The sequence below is a fragment of the Chamaea fasciata genome, unplaced genomic scaffold (assembly GCF_029207755.1).
Source record: "Chamaea fasciata isolate MVZ Bird 193981 ecotype frontalis unplaced genomic scaffold, bChaFas1.0.hap1 SCAF_3, whole genome shotgun sequence".
Taxonomy (NCBI): Eukaryota; Metazoa; Chordata; class Aves; order Passeriformes; family Sylviidae; genus Chamaea; species Chamaea fasciata.
This window is the reverse complement of record NW_027094088.1, coordinates 92,442,286-92,464,377: the sequence shown is the minus strand read 5'-3', so window position 1 is coordinate 92,464,377 and position 22,092 is coordinate 92,442,286. Positions and strand designations below refer to the sequence as shown.

At 34.4% G+C, this 22,092-nt stretch overlaps 1 protein-coding gene across 1 annotated transcript in view; it reads right to left on the bottom strand.

Moving 5' to 3' along the window:
- CSMD1 (CUB and Sushi multiple domains 1) overlaps positions 1-22,092 on the bottom strand; it is a 1,082,532-nt gene that overhangs the window by 186,815 nt on the left and 873,625 nt on the right. Inside the window, exon 23 of the mRNA XM_066179810.1 lies at positions 17,601-17,757. Coding sequence (XP_066035907.1) covers positions 17,601-17,757 — 157 coding nt within the window. The remainder of the gene's footprint in view (positions 1-17,600; positions 17,758-22,092) is intronic.

Here is a 22,092-nt window from a genome sequence, read left to right as displayed (position 1 = left end):
TATTACTGCCTTGTCCGCATACCAAAGAAGTAATTCTGACTCTACAAATATTTTCCATTTTGCTGTCCTTATTTTAATGACCAGCTTATTTAAGTGGTTCTGAATCAGGGTGTTGGTCTTCAGTTTTCTGTTTTCAGTGCAATTTCTACAGGAGATTTTTCAGGGAAGCTGTGGATACCCCCTCTCTGGAAGTGTTTACGGCCATGCTGAATATAGCTTTGAACAACCTGTTCTAGTAGAAGGTGTCCTTGCCCATGTGTAAGGCCGCAAGAAATTTAATCTATGAGACTTAAAAGCACTTACAGTTGTTCATGTACTCTGAGTTAGATGCATGGGAGAAATACTAACAAGATACCCAGATACCCAAAAGGTCAAAAAAAGCTTTTACTGGCATCTTTAGAAAATCAGAGAACTTTGGAAAAAGGTTTTGAGCAGCATTTAATCAACGTGAAACAAACACTTCTCAAAGCATTAACTTAGCCCATTCAACTTAGCAAACTCTAAGGCTGATCAACTTTAATTTTCTAAAAACATTACTCAGAATCCCAAGATGAGGTAATTAGGAGAGAAAGAGAAAGACAGAAAAGGCATAGAAAAGAACAAACATATCCATCGCTCCTGGTTCCAATGGTGCTCAGTTGGTAGAAGTTCCAAGAGGAGGAAGGGTCAAATGTTCTTGCCTTTTGTCTGGCTTTAAGTACACTTTAGCTTTTCCTGGGCGCTTCCCCAGGTGGGGCTTGCTGTCATTTGGCCAAGAAGGAGCTGGGTTAGGGGTTCCTGAGGCAGGTGTGGAGCATTGCCTCCAGTGTGCCAGGGATTGGCAGCCACTGCAGGGCTGGGATATAGGCTGGGGTAGGGTGGGCTGTAAGGGGCAGTTCATTACCTCACCAGAGCAAGACCCAAGCTGCCCCTTGCCAGACACATCTACACACCCACACCCACCCCTAAATGTTGCAAGTTAGCAATCCTTTCAGGCTCTCACGCCATGGCAGGAGGGTTGGAACTAGATCATCTTAGGTCCCTTCAAACCAAAACCATTCTATGATTCTGTGAGGCCCTTCACTAAGTAGTAAATAACATATCTACAGACAACCTTTAATTATTTTACAAATGCACAAGCTAGAGTTGCTATCATGTTTTTCTTGTTGCCTTCCTCCTAGCAGTGAGATCAAACACAGCTGAAAAACTGCAAGGAGTCCACAGAGCTTTTCTTCCTGTAGAGATGGTAAAGATATCCATCAACTGACACTGCGGAAAACACAAAAGACCTTTGTTTTCTTTTTTCATTAATTGGGCACAAAGGTTGGGAATTACCTGTTAAAACTCAGGATTCTGAAAATTAGAAGGTTAAGTTTGAACTAGTCTAGGCCACTTCAATTGTCGGTAGAAAAGATATATATTTCTGGAAATGAATCTACCCTTTAAATTGACAGGTGTTCGGATCAGTCAGCTCAATCAGCTCCTGCAGACTGATTTATTTTCTACTCACCCTTTATATAGTAGGCCATAACTGAATGCTGTTCTATCACATAGATACTGCATCTCTTTCTGTGCTAATATCTCCCAAAACATCAGACCTCAGGAACAGTAAGAATAGTCTGACTACAGTCATGCAGTCTTAAATCAGTTGTCCTTTAAAAGAGCATGGCTGTTTATAAGTCCCTTCCTGGGAATTCAGCTGTCTGTCTACTATATTATTCCCGAGATTGTTTGGGAAAGTCCTAGACAGAAGGCAGCATGATAGAGACACATTAGCATTTACTCTAACATTTTGTCAGTCTATAGAATCCCTTCCCCATACTTATGCCCTGACAATGCTTAGTTTACTAGCAGAGCTGTAGTCTTTATCTCAGATGGAGTTATCTATAATCACACACAGTACAAAAGGATTTTAGAGATTTATCATTATTCCCTTGCTGAAAGATTGCTTCCATGTGAATATTTGCACATCCCTGCAATTTCTTTTCATGGGGAAAAAAAATCCAAAACAAAACAAACAAACAAACAAAAAAAAAATCAAAGGGGCAGCAGACATTTTAACTGTCTCTCAGCAGTGATTATATTAACAGTCACATCTAAAAAATTTTCTGGAGTTAAAAGTATCTTAGGAAGTATGCTTAATCTCATCCTAAGGAAGAAAAAAGAAGATTGGATGGACTGAACAATTTTAAAAAGGTCTCTTTCTCTTCACACATTATAAAGACCCAAGACTATTTGGTCATTCAGGTGAGCTGAACTTCACAACACATAGCTATATTTCATAATTTTAATCTCCTTATACGGAGACATTTATGGAAAACCCTGAAAGTGTAGGTTGCTTGATAGATAGCATTATATTTTAATGCTGATTTTACAGTGAGCCAGTGTAACACTATTTCTTTGCCAGTGCACTTGGACACTTTCTCATTCTTTCTTAAGTCCAGCATTTGGTTATCAAATGCAATGGTATGTGATTGAAAGTTGAAACTCCTTTGATTAAACAATTTACTTGTGTCTCATGAAAAAAGCTTTCCATAACACTGATGTATAGTTAGAGATTCATTCTCCAAAATCTTGTACTACATAAAGAAGACAAGGTATTCAGGGAGAGACAGTATCTTTTACAAGACCAACAGACAACTCTGGGTGAAATGAAATGAACTTTTGGATGAACCAGCCTTCCTAGTCTGCTATACAGCCATCTTCACTAAAGAAGGTATCAAGACTGGGATAAAACTATTGTTCTGACTTGATGTAATTTCATGTATTCCAATTAGCATTCTGTTCTGCACAAGGTGTAAATATACATGATAGATGTGAAGAGTTAAGGAAATCATGTGACTAGCTTTAGAAGTTTGAGAGAAACCTACCATAGCCTGCCTTATTGTCCACCGTAGCCTGCCTGTACTCTGTCTAATCTTGCTTGAAACAGGACTGAGGAACACAAAAGATATTTTTGGTTTTATTTTGCCTTATTAATAGTTCGTATCATCATTGTAAGTCACTTATATCTTAAAGTATCCACAAACATAAAAGTATTTCACCTTTATTTTGAAGATCCTTACATGTTCTCCATGTTATATTTTTATGTCTGTGAACATAGTTTTTCACCTGTCTGTCCCAAGGTGAATTGCCTACTTCTTCAAGAGTCTCACACTCTGCAGATACTGACTGCACTGCATTTTTGTATCTGTAAACAACAAAGTAGCTCTGAAAATTATAAATAGGAAAACACAAATTTGTTAAAAACTCTTTAAGCACACAGTGGCACATACAGGACTTTCTAAGCCACTACAAAGAATATGAAGTCCCTTCCAGAAATAGACTGATTTTTAAAATCTTTTTTAAATCATATTTTTAAGATTTTAAAGACTGTGGGAGCAACAGGAGAGTAAAGATTTTTCTGCCAGTTCTTTATAAACCAAAGTCAAATATTTATTTGAGGTAAAGTGTTCATTAAGATGATTGTAAGGAACATAACAAGTCACTGTGTTGGGTACCAGTATTTAATTTCCTATTTCATGAAAAAGAAATTAAAAATAACATGCAAATGAAAACATCTACCTGGAAGCAAACATATAAAACCTAATTTTAAATATCCTTGAGACACTAAACCCTTCAATATTAGTTGGTTTATTTAGATTATTCAGACATTTCTATCAAAAAGGCCACCTTGATTTTAATTTCTAAGTATTGGTAATTCATTAAGAGTTCAGCAGTACTTTTAATTTTTAGGTTTGTTTGCACAATATTATGCCTAGGGGAAAACATAGATACAAACATTCAGTATGACAAAATAAAGAGTATTATTGCTTTTTGTATTTCAAGAATTATCCCTTCAAAAACATCCAACAAACTAATTGCTGGCATTTATGCCAAATTTTTAAAAAGGCACTTTGAATACTCTAGAAAAAAAAATTAAGATTGACAGTACATAATTTGGAGCCCCATGTTCACTGCATTTCTCCACCAGAAAGATAATCACTGTTTATCAGTAGGCCTATTAAAAATTGGAGTATTTCACATGCACGTAGGTGCTGTTCATCATGTGCAAACACAGCACTATCTTGCCCTGTGCTCTTCTTCCTTAATTTCTTCCCCTTCCTCTCATACACAAACCCCAAAATTTTAATTCCCTTTTTCCGTGATGCTCTTGTAAATATGGATAATTTAACATAAAGGATCATATTTTTTGTGAAATATAATTTTAGAAATGTTCTAAACTTAAGAACATTTCTAAGTTAGAACTTCAGTGTTAAATTAGATGCTATGAACTTTTACAATGGGGAAATATGGTCATGAGTTCCACACGATCACAGTACTCAGGTTTACCTGACATTTGCAGCAAGCCAGCATCAGAAATTCTGCCAAGATTCTTACTGCTGAGAAAGGTTATTGTATTGGCACATTGCTGCCAGTTATCTTATTCTTGAGTTTCATTACAGGATTGTCAGAACAATGAATGCATAAAAGCATGTTAAATTAAAACCAAACCAGCCAGAATGCATCTTGATGATTGGCTGTAATCTCTTGGCACTATTGAATTTGATTTACACTGTTACAATTGATGTAAATAATGAGGAATGTAGAAATATCAGTTGTCTGGGTAAAATTCATTGACATATCTGTAAATACATGGTGACTATTAATTACAACTTCTTTCAACACAGTTTAATTATGATGGGCACAGTGGTACTAGCTTCATTAGTAAGGAGTATAGTATAACAAAAGTAAGTCTGGGCAGCAAAGCAATGAAGATGAGGATTTGATGTCCAGGCTATGTATTTTTTCCTAGGACTAGCTTTTCTCTCCATGAGAGGGTGGAATATGCTATGTGCATCCATGAACCTCAAATCTCAGTTCAGCTTAAAGTTTGTACCCTCCAAAGCCTGTCATCAATACAAAAAGAGTGTTCATTTTGTGTCTCCAAGGGAAAATTTCAGGGATTCTGTATTGCAGAATGTACTAATAAAAGAAGTTTACAACATCCTGAGGTATCTCCAAATATTCCCTTCACTCATTTTGAAAGGAAGAATACAGTTAACTTACTATATGTAAACACCATATGTAATGTACATGTGCATTTACACTGCATATGAACCTACAGTGGATATGTGAAAAATAATCTAAAGCAAATAATTTCCTACTCGAAGAAGTTCTAAGGTATTTTGAAACAACCACCCTCCTAAAGCCAGACACATGACAAAGTAAGTACCTAAAATGTGCATTAGCAACCTTTAGGTACTTGATCACTAATTTGAAACTCTAACCTTGAGTTCAAGACTAAGACTTCTGTGAATGGACAAAAGCAAGAAAGACACTGTTTATTGTGATCTATGGTATTCATCCAAATTTAGCTTCCTACACAAAGGTATTTTGATGCATATTACATTATGACTGATTTAGTAGAACATATAAGCACACTGTTATTAGTGATCAGAATATAAACCAAGAAATTAGGCTGTAGGGCTTTATTTCTTCCTTTTTTTTCTTTTTTAGTAAAACTTGTTTATGTTTGATAAAAAATATATTGTGTCAATTAAAACTGCACTTATGGAGATGGAAGATAACAGTTTTAAAAAAGAGGAAATACTTGAAATGACAATAAAATAAATGTATTACCATAGCCCTTAATACTGTGGTCCCATGGTGCAAATTTTTCAACTGCTTTTGGCATTTTAGCTTTAATTCGAGCTATGTTGAATTCATTATTGTTTGTCAATGCCATGCTGACTTTATGCTAAATCAAATATAAAACTGCCATAAAAGCAAAAAATATATACAAGTTTTCTTTTGTATACACTTATTAATTTTACAGAAATTCAATCTTGTTTGTGCTGGATTTAGATCAGATTTGCACTGCTGGGCATCCCGATGCTGCATCAATTCACTTTTAAGATCATGGCTTCAGATATGATCCCAGAACACTGTAACCACCCAATAAGAATTTTTTCTTGTAAATTCAAAAGTATGAACCTGTGCTGTAACTTCTGTGAACTATGCTACTTTGTAGTAAGAACTCCAAATAGGAAGCCTCCAGACAAAACTGTAAAGACATTTAGAGAGAAATGCCAGCTGGGTTATTTTCAAAACTTTAGATGTCTAATCTAATGATGAACATGTCCTCGAAACATAAAAACTACAGCATGAAGGTGTAGATCAAGAGTATTAATAATCTTGGCTTGGATTAATAAGTTTATACTCGTATAATTTCCTGATAATATTAGTGTTTGTTAAAGACGAGGAAATACTATTACAACAAAATTAACATTAATTGCTAAGAAAATTTCACCAGACAAGCCATGAGGAGTTTATTATTTTGAATGCAAAAAGGGTTTTACAGCTTACATATTAAACACCAAAGGGATGCCAAATACTCTTTAATAATCTATAATAATCATATTACTTACTATAATGTAAGTATGAGCTGGGTGGGCTCTGTGCATGCCCATTGTGAAAAGGCACTGTCCTTTCTTTTCTGCTTGCCATGGAAGACAGAACACACAACTATGAAAACATTGGAAACACCAGTAACTCTTCCAGAGTTGCCTAAATTTGAAATAATTTAAACTCATAAATGAAGTCTATATGTTTAGCACAGTCTTTTTGAACTATTAATGAGTAGTTAAAAGTATGAAATGGTACTTGAGTTAATCTTCAGAGTATATAATGGATTTCTAAATGCGTATAAATGTCAACAAATACTATTCTGCAGTTACTGCATCCTAAACATTCATAAAATAATCTATTTAATTAAATATATGCAATTCAAAATAAGAGTTCTTGGCATTTTCATTCTATCTTGGAACCATTTAAGTGCGACTCTGTTCTGAATCCTACAGCTGTAGGAAAAAAACATGTACTAGAAAAATGCCCAAATACAAAATCTTTACCTGATTAGAATGACAGAAAAATCTGTAGAAAGAAGTGTGTTTGGACAGTGTGGTTATAGTGAGGTGTCAGAAACCACTGCTTTGTGTCCTTTGGAAACTGAGATATACACTTGTAATTTCTCAAAAGTTTTCAACCAATTGGCAATTAATTTTGACTATATGGATGAGTCATTCAATGGATAATACTTTCTAATATGGATTTCAGCAATTCTTAACAAGAGCAACATTTAAAAAAATTATGTAAACCTGCAAAATATGTAAAATAGAGATGTGAGGACATGTTGTCAATAATGGGTCTTTTGAACATAAAATGTAAAGAATTCTTTTCTGTAATTTTCTCCTGTTATAAATATGTTACAAAAAGTTCTAAGGCCTTTCCCCACCCATTTCAAACCAGGTTATTTGTGTCCATGTATCCTATTCAAAATTTTTGTTCCCCCTTTCTCAGCTACAATGTCCCCATATACAGATAAAAAACTGCAAATTTATAAAACAAGTTAAATATGGGTAGACAGGTAGCAGAAGATGGGGTTTTTATTGTTTTATTGAAAGACAATACATAAATAACAACACTTTGAAGAGATGGATATGCAAATATATGTGCCTGCAGCAAAATGGCAGCTGTGAATATATAGAAAGCATACAAATAAACTTCAAAATCCACAAGCTGGGGAATAATTATGCACAAGTTTTACTCCATATAAGAAGCAAGGTTTAAAGGTGAAATTCCATGTGAATTTAAGGACTCTAACTTCAAGTATCTTTGGAAAAATATCTTCAGGATCTCCACGTCTACACCCTCTTTTATAATCAGTGGGGACATAACTGACACAGCCACTACTTAAAAATATTTTGTAGGTGGCTTGTTAGAGGAGACTGATCTTATCCTTTTTCTGGAAGAGGGGAAAGAAAAGCAGAAGAAATAACATGAGCACACACTTTTTTCCCCCCTGTGTTATGTAGTGCAAGATACTTTGATGTAACACGTAAGTGTTTGCAAATTCATTCATTTCCTATGAGTTTTTTCTAAAATACTCATCCTTAGAGGAATTAAGTCACCATGAATGTAAAGGGTGGATTAAAAATGGAAAAAGCATTGTACCACTTTATAAAAAGCAGTATGGAACCGACAGGACTGAAAGTTAAAAGAACTCCTTCATCTCCAGTTGTGTTGCTTCCTTCTCACACAGACAGGTGAATCACATGCACATTACTCTTGCTAGTAGTGTCCCCAGAACTTCTGAAAATTAATTTCTCAATACACTGTGAAGAACTGAATAAGAAACACATAAATCTTGTCTACCTTTTATTATCCTGTTTTAAGCAACTCTTCCCACCTAGAAACTTTATGGAAGCAGAAGGAATAGAAATAAATATGTTTGTAGCATTCATCTTTGAATATCTTTGTTCCAAATAGTCCTTTCTCTACATGCATCCGTAATTCTGCCCATATATCATGCATACATTGTTTTGGCAGGATGATTTTAATATGCATGAAATTTTGAAGGAATAATCTTAATTTTATTCTGAAATAACTTTCTTAGTGTTTTATATAATTAGAAATATTTGAAACATAGTTTAGCTGACTGAAATAAATCTGTTTCCTATTTATTTCTAATGTTCAATTATAAAATATAACTAGGTTTGAGGGCGCCAATCCTAATTTGTTGAAATGTAAACAGTTCCTTAATATAATAAAGGGAATGGAGAAAATCTCACGTTCTTCATTTAAACTGCTAAAATCTTTAGAAAGTAATTCTTCATTTAAACTGCTAAAATCTTTAGAAAGTAATTCTAGATTTTTCTTGAAACTTTATTTTTTTAGAAAGGGAAAAAATCAGTCAGAAGAAAGTTAAGATCAAACTTTGATCTCAGGGGCTCCCACAAGTTATTTGAAATGCATTAAATACTATATTATATATTATTACATGCTATATATTATTAGATACTATATATATTATTAGATACTATACTTTATCAGTATGTATCTATTATATGTTATATAAGGTTGTACTTTTGCATGAGTATTAGAATTATGGAACAGAATAATATATTCATGTTTTTGTAGCTTAAATTTTATAATTAGACTGTTATAGTTTATACTTTCATAAATTAAACAGCAAAATCAACAATGACACACCTAGAAGGCCGTACATTTTAATTTTAGCAAGAAGGAGCTTGCAAGAAGGATTACTGCATCATCTTGGCTTTCTAGGTATTGATCATCTACCTGACTGAAGAAACTGCCTATCAGCCTCCCTTTCCCAACAAATATAGGGTTGAGCCAATAATTCTAAATGGGAAATAATCATTTCTCATTCAACATGAGGCCAACATAGGCAAGAAGGCCAGGATAAAGAACAATAGGATACTGGCAGTTCTGTTCAAGTGTTCTAAGTTTTCAGACAGGAATTCTTGCTCATGGGAAAATTCTAGTAATTATAGCAGTGGGAATAAATTAACAGTAACTCTAGTGTCTACTCATCTAAAACTTGGAAAAGAGGAAATGATTCACTGCAAATAAACAGGAGTCTTTTTGTGAAAAACAGAGGAAATGAGCAAACTTTTGGAACAAATCCCAGCTAAAAGTCATTAAATCCAGCTGCACATACATATAATGACAACGTCTATAATGGCTTCATAGAAATAGATTCCTTTTAAAATATGACAGAAAAAAAATTGAGGTGGCAAAGAAGGTTAAGAAGTTCTGTCATTCAAACCACTGCATTGACAAATTCACGGACGCTGTTCCCACTAAAGTTTCAGTAATAATGTTACAAATATGATCCCTTCTTTAATATTAAAGCAATATAATCTTTAGGCCATCAATCCAAGATTATAAATTTAGCTGGAATTTGCTTGCAAGTTTCAATCACATTTTTCAGCTATGATGAATACATCAGCAGATGAGAAAAAATATGCTTAAGAAGCCTACCTGAATTGGCATCACTGAAAAAATCTTACTTTCAGACTCTAAGGACAGAATTTTAATATAAATGTAAAACACCATATGCATATGGACACCCACAGTGATCTCTGCTAGCTGCCCTCTCTCACCTGCAAAGCATAACTGCTTTTTAAACTTTATAACAAGAGATTTTAAAAAGCAGCCCTTTTCTTGATAATAAATGTGAATTACAACACTGGGAAAACCAGTGAGAAGAAGAAGAAGATGAGAATCTCTGAACCATACACAGAGAAGTCAGGAAACCTTCAACTCAACACTTTTCAGAACCATATCACAATAACCTTTAACAAACTACCTTTTCCACATGTTTCATACCACCTACATATCAACCTTTTTTTTTTTTTTTTGTCCTAATTGAAAATGAGAAACGGCTAACGTCTTCCTTCTTTCTAACCCTAGGCCCAGAGGGAAAATTCAGTGACTTAAGGATGTTAATTTATGTAAATTTGGAATTATTTTTATTTTAAAATTTTCAGAGCATTAAAAAAAAAAAGCTATTCATTTTGTTGACGTATATTTGCAATACACATATTCTAATTCAAACAAAATAATGGTTTTCACTCCAAGCATTTTTTGAAGAATACAATTTAATAATCATGGATTATTCAGCCTGTACTCTTAACACAGTGTGCTACTACTGTTTTATTTTTTGTGTTTCTTCATCTTCTCAGTTTCATTTCTGCACCCTACTTTTTACCAATGCAGTCTCAGTTTTCCACCCCACATACTTGCTCTATTTCTCAGACAGCCTGTCTGGCAATATTCCTCTCTTACATTTGTATTCTAGCCTTTTCATTCAAAGAATTCAGCTTTCTGGATCCCTATGGTGCATTTCTTGCCTTCTGTACTCTTCTTTAGGACTCCCTGGGTTGATATTGCAGCTTCATTTCTTCCAAGCTCCCAACATAGTAACATGAGAGGTACTTATCTATTCCCTTCTTTCTCTCTTTTTCCCTCCTCTCTAGGTGTGGCTTTTATGTTCCTGATATTATAAGAAACAGCTTCATCCTCACTTTATCAGGCTACCCACAAGACACAAGCTATTGGTGGGTTTACCCCAGCTGACAGGTTAGCCCCCACCCAGTTGCTCTCACACCTCCCCATAATGGGATCTGAAGAGAATCAGAAAGACAAAAGCAAGAAAATGAATCAGTCAAGATAAAGACAATTTAAAAATTAAAACAAAACACAAAAAATAATTCCCCAAACACCCCAAATCCAAGTGATGCAAACCCATTCACTTATCAACAGCAGACTGATACCTAGTCAGACCCTTAGCAACAGCAGTTCAGAAACACTTCCCAGATTTTAATTTTTAAATGTGACATGATGTGATGTGATGTGACATGATGTGACATGGTATGAAATATGTCACCATTCAATTCAGGTCATCTGTGTAACCTCCCACCTTCTTGCTCACCCTGAGCCTACCTGCTGGCATGTCAGAGCAAGTAAAAGAGAAGGCTCTCACACTGTGAATCACTGCTCAGCATTAGCTGAAGACTCATAGAATCATGGAATCGTTAATGTTGGAAAAGATCTCCAGGATCATGAGTCGAATCTTAGACCAAACATCGCCCTGTAAACTAAACTATAGCATTAATGCCAAGTCCAGCTGTTTCTTGAACACTTCAAGGGATGATGACCCCATCACTTTCCTGCACAGCCTCTTCCAATTCTTGAGAACCCTTCCAGTGAAGAAATTCTTTCTGAAAGAAGAATTAACTCTGTGTATTCCGAACTGAAGAAAATTAACGCAATCCCAGCCAAACCCAATACAGCTGGACAAACTGTTCTCCTCCATCCTAATCCAGGCCTGCTGAGAAAAAGTATTTTGGAGTACTCATTCATAGGCTAGGATTTGCTCACATAAGTCTAAGTGGCATAAGATCTGTACCTCAGAAAATCTGGTAAAATTTTCCTGGGACAGGAAAAAGGTAAAACATCACCATGCCAGCATTTCCATGTACAAAGCATGGGTTTACATAATTTTTCAAACAGAAGGTAAATACAATGCTTATATTCACCTAATAAAATGGTTCTGTCTAAGAGATTAAAAATTATTTGGCACCTACTCTATTTATCAGGGTAGCAGCTTCATAGATGTCTTAAAATTAAAAGTGAAAAAAACCTCAATTATAAAAACTGTTATAAGACCAATTAATTTTTGTTCATACAAAGCTTTAAGGATCTGGGGGAAAGGGGAGCCTATGTAAATGTTGAGTATTTTGGAAGCAGAAGGCAATTCAATTTTCTGGGGGAGGAAGGAGGGAAGAGATAATGATGTCATCATGTCATTGATCAGTATATCATAATTCTTTTCCGCAAGTGAAATGTATATTTCTAACAAACTTTTCTTTTGAAATTCATAAATTTTTTTTTCAGAAGTTTGCAACTTTGACTTTCTTTTAGAATATTTTTTTTTCTATGCATGCGATATTCATTTGGAGTTACATTCATTTGGGGTTAGTCACACAATGGTACTGCTCTTAATAGGACCTGTCACTACATCATACATGTATCGGTTAAGAGGTACTCATTTAATATTTGTCTTTGGTTCTTACTTCTTTACTGGTGTGTGTGAAGGTTCTAATTGGAAAAGCTCTTATATACAGACTAGTTATGTAAAGGAAACTGGAAAACCTTCTTTTCATTACTGGACTGTTGTGCTAAACTGACATTATACACTCTGAGGCAAAGCCACTATATTCCTGAATTTGAGATTGAGTGTGTGCTAGAATAATTGTCTGAGTCTGCAGTTTCAGAGCATTGTTTTCACTGACATTTTAACCTTTTCAATTACTGTCGAATAGGAAATGAACTAAATTAAAATTCATGATTCTCTTTAATTACCTATTATAAGTAGTTTTAACAATTTATATAAATTTAGGCGATGGTAATTCAGATTCCCTTTTCATGCACTAACTTTTACTATCCCTTGAAAGCAGTAGGGTTTAAGAATAATTATAACACAGAACTTAAACTGAAAATTAAAACTAATTCTTTAGCAGTAACAAAATACCATGAATGCTAAACCATTGCATCATGTCTGAGAAATGTATTCAAAAATTTCTTTCCTTAAACTGAAAAGTAAATCTTCAGACCAATGAAGAGAATATTGTAAAACTACTAACTGTGCTAAATATAAAGGATGATAAATGCAAATGAAAATATTAAACCTCATTAAAAAAATTCTATCCATGCACAATCCTAAATCTGTAGTAAATTCTCTGGAGTGGAGCACAGTTCAAGGGCCTGAACTCTTCTGAAAGAAATGATAGCCATGGAAAATTCTGCTTTCAGAGAAAAAAATGGTCATTATAGATTCAAAATTTGAGGATGATACCATTAAATTATGATTTGTGCCTATACAGCATTCATTTTCAAAAAGAAAAAATTACTGCACAAGACTGGGCAACCATGAAATTGCCATAGCGAGCTAGATAAGCTGCTTCTAAAAAAGATGTTGAGATAAGGTCCAACAGCAACTTCATGCTATTTCAAACAACTGTCAGTGCAAAGCACATGGTAAAAACCCTCAGGTCTCAGAAGAGTCCAAGGCGAAATTCTACACAGTGATAAAGTTCCTTACACATCATGAATATAGACATCCATCATCAGGCACCACGAAAAGAAATGAGTTTTGAGATTTCTAGATGGTACTGTGAAGGGTAAGAGTGTTTTCTTCTCAAATATTTGAGAACTTTACTGAGAAAATTGTGCAAGTACAGTACAGCGCTGAGTGATTTGTGATCTATACAAGACCATTTGGATCACACAGTGGCAGCTTTAGGTGGTACTCAGAGGGTCACAAAACGTTTGCATATGACACGTATGATAACGTGTATGGGTGTTATTTAAGAAAAGTGAGACTATATTCAAGGGAGGAGGATTACACAGGAGCAAGGAAGCACTCATGACACAAGTCAGAGTAAGTTCAGTGCATGATGAGTGAAAACAAACAGTGTTAAATTTCCTGTTGTGTCAGGAGTGTGGTTAGGCATGGCAGGGAGCCTGTCTGTTTGTTATTCAGAAGCTGAACTGAATTGCTGCTTATTTAAAGTTGCAGTCTGTTACTTTTACCAGACAACTTTTTCTGCATGTTACTGTGTGGCATCAATAAGATTTTGATTTTATCTGAATGTCAATCTAACATTAAATGCCATTGACATGACAGCACAAAGCACTGGCATTTTTATACCGGACTGGCCAAATCTTATAACTGAACTGTGAACAGAAACAGTTGTGGGAATCCCTTTACTTAATCTCTCCCCCACAAAAATTAGAGGTGTCTCAGGGAGAAAAGTTTTAATCCGACAGAGAGAAAAAAATTCCCTGAATTAGAAAACTGCAATTATGAAAGAATAACAGATATTTTCTAAAATAAATTAAAAAAAAAAACCTGTCACGTGTCAGTTGTGGCTACAACAAGCACACACCTAAATTTTTACTTGCAGATTGCTACTAATATCCTCTACTCACAGGGAATTAAAGTCATCAAGCTTATATTGTCATTTCCTCAGCACTGAGATATAAATGTTCACAGTCATTCCCTCTGACAGCAGTGTAGAGATACTGGAAGTGGACACTTTACCTCATTCCTCCTAACACACTATAAGGAAATGGCTTTATATAAATTTGTTTTACACAAAGTCGACAAGCTACCTTCTTTGTTCCTCATTTTTCTTCTCCTCTGGTAGAGTCATGTTCAGCTATTGCTGACATTACTATTTCATTGACTCATAATCCATATATACTTACCTCACCAATATCAGGCTAAAGTATTCTCCATATTTCTGAAGTTGTTTCCTTAAATAAAATCATTGTAATTTTAGTTTTCACTCAAAAAAATTCTTAGTTTCTCAAAACAGTTAACTTGAGAAAGAGTACAGATGTTTTCATGGTCTTTTCTAGCAAAAATTAATCCAACCTATCAGGAAAGTCTATTTTCTTGAAATTTTCTATAAGATAACTATAATTTCCAACTTCCATTCAGTATTACCTGATGCAATTTCCTCTATAAAAGATTTCATAAGAAATTTCATCAGATTTCATTTATAACTTGAATCCTTCAATATGTGCTTATATTCTGATTTCTACAGTTTATACCAACATTTTGGATTCTGAGTTTATAATATTCAGTTTTACTAAGTTAGTAATGAGATTCTGAAAAAAGAGATACAAGTTTCTTTATCGACATTTCTGTCCTCGTGGATCATAAGCTTTTTCTTCTATTGTGCTTTTAAATTTAACATAATCTTCAGTGTTCACTCTGTCAAAAAGGATGGAAAGGTGGTTGCACACAAATGAAATAGCAGACTTTTACATCAGTCTTTTTAATAATGTCCTGTAATGTTACTTCTTAATTTCAATAGCATTAATAAGAAGTACCACAAAGACCAACAATTAAGGGCAGTTGATTTCTTGTGGGTAGCAAGACCTCACCAATCACATAGGAAGAAACTTGAATTAATTAACCTGATGTATTAGACCATTATGTCTCCATCTCTGCCTTATGACATTCATTATTCAGTTTCATTCACTCCAGCATATAGTTCTCATTTCCCTCAGTTAAACCATTTTTAGCACCTTTTTGATTTTTTTAGTAATTTTAAAGTATCTGGCATTATGGTTCAATCTGAAAAATGAATAAACTAACTTCAGACTAATATGTCAGTTAATTCTGCTGTAAAATATAACTTTATTAATCCAAAAATATAATTCTCATTTTGTGTTTCATATATTTACCAAATGAAAAGTTGACATATTTGTTTAGTAACTGAATTGTAACTCTACCAAAAAAATCCAAATCTATCAAATAATTAGTATAAATTTTTGGTAAATCTAGTCTCTAAGGTATTACTAGGATAGGACCTTCAGAAAAAGAGTGTGAATCAGCACTGCAGCCAGTTTTCAAAGCACTGCAAAAGAATTCTGCTTGTATTTCCTGCTTGTATCAATTTGGTGAAAAGTCCCACACTGAAGGGTTTGGAAATAATAGTTACGGTTGAGGGAAATCACCTGGTTAGATGGTCAGTCTCAAAATTTATTATATTGGATTTGGCTTCCTGAAAATACATGCAAGAAGTAAAGTATTAGTTTGTATTTACAACAGGGAGAGAAATTAGGAAGGTAAGTCATTACAGATGAGCTTTTCAAATGAATGGCTGCAAACATTACATATGATAAAATAAATTAGATCCTTGGCAACCAAAATAAAAGAAAAAAAAGTAAAATGTTATGCAGACATAGGAAATTAAGTTTTGTGTCTACATAGGAAATTAAGTTTTGCCTCTCTACCAGGTATTGCAATTACAGTTAGAAGTCTATGTCAAATTCTGTGTACACACTTCAGAAAATTTGAAAATACTTGGAAAAATAGAAAATAGAGTTTCAAAACTGTCCTAATCAAGCAGTCAGGAAAAAAAAAAAGCTTGAAGACATTAATTATTGTATCTTATCTTACACAGAAAAATATGGTGTAGGAGAGCAAGTAGTAAAGTGCAACAAATCAAGCAATAATATATAGAAATTAGACAAAATTCTATTTTTAAGTAAAATTACATTTGTAAACAGTAGGTGAAACTGATTACTGAAGCAGGATTTGAAAGGAACTGATTTGAGACCCTTGAAATCAGAGTCCTTTAAATAAGATTCTTTTTAAAACAGATGTTTGGTTCCTTTTCCTTCAAAGTAAAATTTCTACATTTTGTCTAGGCAAATCAGAGTAGATCTCCCTAGTCATTCTTCAGTGGATCTGTAAGGAAAAAAAAATCTAAAAGGTTATTCCACATCTTGGTCTAAACTAAAGGGAAAACTTCAGATATACTAAACTAAGCAATGATTCAATTTCTGTGCCACGCTATGTTGTGGAACTCTGCTCTGCAAGATTCAAAACCAACTCATGGAAAGGAATGTATAAAATAAAAAATTCAAAGTAAATGGAAATTGGACATTCCTTGAAACCTGAAAAGAATATATCTTTGTGTGTATTGGAAACAAACAAGTTATCCCCAAAGTAATTCTACAGAAAAATCACATTGTTTTGCCAGCAAAATTAATTCAATAATTCCATACAGTCAAGTGCAGTGTTTGTCAAAACTTGTTGATTCCGGTCTGCTTCCAGTATACTCCACTCTGATCCTGACAAGCAGTCAGGCCAGATTAAGAGTGTACACCCAGGTACTTTTTTTTAAATTTTGATCCTCATTTGTACTATTTTTCTTTTTATTTCTCTTCTCTTCTCTTCTCTTCTCTTCTCTTCTCTTCTCTTCTCTTCTCTTCTCTTCTCTTCTCTTCTCTTCTCTTCTCTTCTCTTCTCTTCTCTTCTCTTCTCTTCTCTTCTCTTCTCTTCTCTTCTCTTCTCTTCTCTTCTCGCCCCGCCCCTCCCCGCCCCTCGCCTCTCGCCTCTCTTCCTGACTGCAGAGCTTGAACTTTCCATTTTAAAACACCGACTTTCTGTACGTTTGCTGTTTGTATTAGTTTAACAACTAATACATTCAACCCACATATGTCGCAACGCCGCTACTAAGTCTTAAAAATAATCATGCTTTTTAAGTTTAAAAACTTACAAATTTGCTTTCTACAGTGCTTTTAAATTACTAACACCTAGCCAGTCATGTAGACAAATGAAGCTCGGTATCTTAACCACAGTACATTCTAGGAAATTACCTTCAATATTTAAAAAGAAATCACTACAGCTGAGAAATACAAATTTCCCTGCAAATCAATCAATCAGATCATGTTTATGAGCTACTTACTTGTATAAGTCAGCTGAAACCCTTGGTCAGTATCAGATCCATTGGTATTAAACTCTATCCACATATGGTTAGAGGTGCTATTAAGAATAATTCCCATCATGTCATTTTTGGTGAAGACTCCAAGAGAGCGTGAGGAACTGTCTTTTCCATCATACACCTTGCAAAAATAAGAGCATGAAATTGGACATCAAATCTAAATATTTGAAAGATTTTCACTTATACAATAGTTCCAAAGTTTGCAATGTATTGTCAATAGTTTCTCCAAAACCTTAATGTATCTATTTTGAGAGCTATATACCCCTGGTTTTAGAGTTCAGTGAAATCTTAAATATTTTGCCCCCCTTAAGATGTTTATAGTCTTTTGCCTTTTCAGTTTTGTGAGCTCATCTTGAAAGAAATTAATATTTAAATGCAATTCTATCTTTTGAGATTTCATAAACTCAGATTGTTTTCTTGATTATTCACAAAGGGCAACAAAAGTATAAGTTCTGAAATCACCATTGAAGGTAAACCCTTACAGCCTACTCTGTTCTCTCCTGACTGGACATAACAAGAGAAAAAATGAGATATTGAAGTCAATTTGTAATCTTTTATCTCAGGCTCTAAGCCTTCAGCAATTTGGTTTACTCTAGGATTTAACAAAGACTGATAAGTTTTCAAAAAGACACAAGTCTATTTCCAAACTAATTGTCGAGATGTTCTTTTTTACCATGTTATTTTACTGAAAATTTTCAACAAAATCAACCAATGTACTTTTTCAAATCCTAAAATTTTTAAAAATGTCTTTTGACTGTTCACAAATACAGGAGAAGTACAAACTCTTGCCAAGAGGGTAAAAAAATCATTTTTTTTCTTATTGCAAAACCTTGAAAGTCACAAAGTGCAAAAATAGCCTTCTGCAGTTTTGTTTGTTTTCTCAAGACAAAAAACTAATTTCTTCTTTAAATTAAATAAACCTCCTCTACTTTCTCATAGAAAAATAAGCAATGTGAAGTGTGTAAATATACACCATATATGAAATGTCATGTCAATGCTTATAGAAAAGCACAAAATGGATTTAAACAGCTGGTTTCTGATATGAAGTGAAAGATAATTTACCCTTATCTCATGTGTCCTAGAGTGACTAGAAACAACCAGAACAAAAGCTACAATTACAGTAAGTATTTCAAGCACTGGATTTTCATCCCTCCACTTGCAGACCTTGTGGTACAGTGTGGATTTATACTGATTGCAGTGAGAAGCAGGAGTGACCCATTTAACAATCTAAATTGCTACATCTGAGTCTCAGGCAGTTCTTCCTATTTGAATGTCCAGCTAGATGTATTAAAAAACTTTAGAAATGCTTCTTTTGAGATAACAGACCATTGCAACATTTTTAGGTGAGGACCAAAAATTAAAAGCAGTTCTAGTTTTTTCCTGCGGAGAAAATACCAGCATGCCATCCATAGGTAAATGTCTTGAAAGTATCATGTTCATCTCAAATGCCATTAACAAAAAAAAAAAAAAAAAAAAAAAAATAAAACCAACATGCATAAAGACTTTTTAAGACAAAAGCATATTTTTACTTTTATAAACCTACACAGATATAAATATTAACCTACTCTAAAAGAAACTTGAATAACTGATAGAAGAATACATTCAGTCTTTATTATTGATGAAAAGACTGTCTTATACCAAGGCACACAGATGAGATGTCTCAGAAGATACAATCCATTGTATTTAAGGTTCAGGGAAGCAGTTACACGTACTTAAGATCCACTTCTTGGAAGAAATATGACTTAAAGCTATGCTAAATGTATCTGAAAAATTACTTGCAAGCTTCTAACCATTGCCTTGGGACAGAACTACTGATCAATTTCATGGACAGATTATGCTTTTTTTATTAGAGCTGGAAAACTATTGTACAATGAAAAGAATCATTTCTTCACCATAAGATTTATTTCCATAGATCTATTACACTTAATCTGGGAGACAGTACTTGAAATGGAATTTCTGCTAATTGTCATTAATTAATAATGCTGCCTATGTTTAAAAAGAGATTTTTATTCATCTGTAAAACAAATCAAACAAACAAAGAAAAAACCCACAGCTAAAGGTTACAGACATCTTGTTTCAACTGTGTTTTACGTCACTGACTGTTAGAAATACTCTTCCTACCTGAGGACTAACAAGCTAAATAGTAGAATCCCTCAAGATTAATCTAGACCCAAATGAAAACAGTGTTTTATGAAATAAAAATTAGATATGAGAGACCCTGTGAAAACAGCTGTAAAAAAACCGAACAAACAAACAAACAAACAAACAGGCTAGTACAATTTGTGGTGACACTTGTCCATCTGTTGTTCACATTACAGACATAAGCAAGTACATATCTACTCCAATAACTGGAACATTGTTACTGAACAAATACAAGCACTGAATCTCCCTTGTCTACACTGAAAAGTTGGTTGAACCATCCTAGCAAAGAAAACACATTTTTACCAGTGCTTGTGATGCTAATTAATGTGGGCCAAGAACCATTCCCAGTAGACAACTTGTGTACAGCCATTGTGTCATGTCATATGCCACTGATTTGAGAGGTACAGCATACACTTAATAAAGTACTCTAGACTATTTATCACTATTGATTCATATTTAGTACATACATTTAACTTATTTAGGAGAACCTATTTGAAATATAAGTTGCATGTTGCAATTACAATTTCCTCTGTCACAAAGGATAAAAAAGAAGGTCTATTTGGCAAAAAAAGATGAAAGGCAGAATATTACATTCTGTTTTTCCTCTTACCTCTGACAAATTCACTGCAGTTGCATTATAAATATTCTGGCAAAGGCAGCCACTTTAAAAAATTATGCATCTTCAAGTGGTAGTTAAAACATGGAGACCAGGAAGATGAAGTGTTAGTGAGTGAGAAAGGATAAGCTCTAAAATAAAGGGATAATCCAAGTGTTCCCTTTTGTCATGTGTCCTTCAATGTGGTGAAACTGTTTCTATTACTTGAATTTAAATTTCTATCCCACCAATTCCAGTTCAAATTTTGTCACAGCTATAGAATGCTTTGCCCACAAATTACAGATATTAACCTGCATGCATTCTTCTTGAAAGTAATAGTTTTGACCCTTCCTCATGCACTAGTCTTATTGATGCCAGAAGTACTCTTGCAAATTATATGCCATTCCATACACTCTACAGCCTCCATATCCAGCCTCAATATTCCCACTTGAATACTGAGCTGATATATAAAGCTGCAGATTAGTTTATATTTTCAAAGCAAGTAAATAGTGAAAGAGCAGGAGTCAAACCACCACAATTTAATTGTCTACACAGTATTTATTGTCAGTACATCTCTGGAACACATTTAATGGAGACTTACTAACACCTTCACAAATCTTCCCTGAGAAAGTATTAGTGCAGGAGCTGAATAGGCCAGGGACTCTTTATGAGGCACAATTCCAGTGAGCCACCTCATTGTGCAAGACGTGAGAGTTTAACATTAGAGGTGTAGTCAAACTGCAGAAGCTGGTCTTGGGGGCAGTGGGGAATGATCACAGCATTGTCTCAAGCTGTGCTTAACATTAATTTAGCAAAAGCATTCAGGGATACCTCTTTTCCCCTTTTTTTGAGAAACTGAAAGTGTTTGTTTTTCTTGCTGGGGTTAAAATATGCAGACAAAAGGAGAGGACAGCGCTACAGTCATTCATGAGGAGAAATGCTTCAGTAATATTGCTAATGTATCTGCACCTGCTGTGGGATTATGTGCTACATTCACCTGAAGGAGAAGGAAATGCTTGCTAGAGTTTTGTAATGATTCTTGAAGTTTCTCATTCTGACAGTAAAAAGCTGCCAGCAAGGCAGTCTTGCAGCTTCTTTCTGTGCAGCACAAGATAGAAAGCTGGGGTTTATAACACATTTTGCTTCTATTTTGGGTGCAAAGAAGAAAGAAAGCAAACTTCGAAGCCCATAGCCCTGCCAAAGTGCTGTTTCCAATGGAAATGTGTAAAAGGACATCCTGGCATCGGAAGAGAGAGGAAATAGACTTTATTTTCATAATCAGAGGTAATAGAGAGTCCTTAATTGGTGGAAGAGAGCTTAATTGTATAAATGGAAGTTGTGCTGTGCCAACTGACTCAAAACCAGAGAGCAGTCCTTGCAGTTCAGACAGTACCACAATTTTGGCTTTGTTTCCTTTGGATCCTCTGAAGTATTGTGCTAAAAGATCTATAAAAGAAGAAAGTATCTAACAGATTGCTCAGAACAGCTTTGTCTCAGGCAAATCTTTCTTGTATCTCTGGGGAATATCGCTAAGTACACTGGACATTACTCATGAGATGTTCTGAATGATAACTGAGTTTCTTGAATGTTTCTTTGGGGTTTTCTAAAGGACTTTTGTTGCAGATTTTTGAGTAGTTTATTAAATTATTTATAAAACAGAGATCTACAAAGCTTCTGGGAGACTTATGTACCACATTCAAGCAACTCAGTGGGCAATTA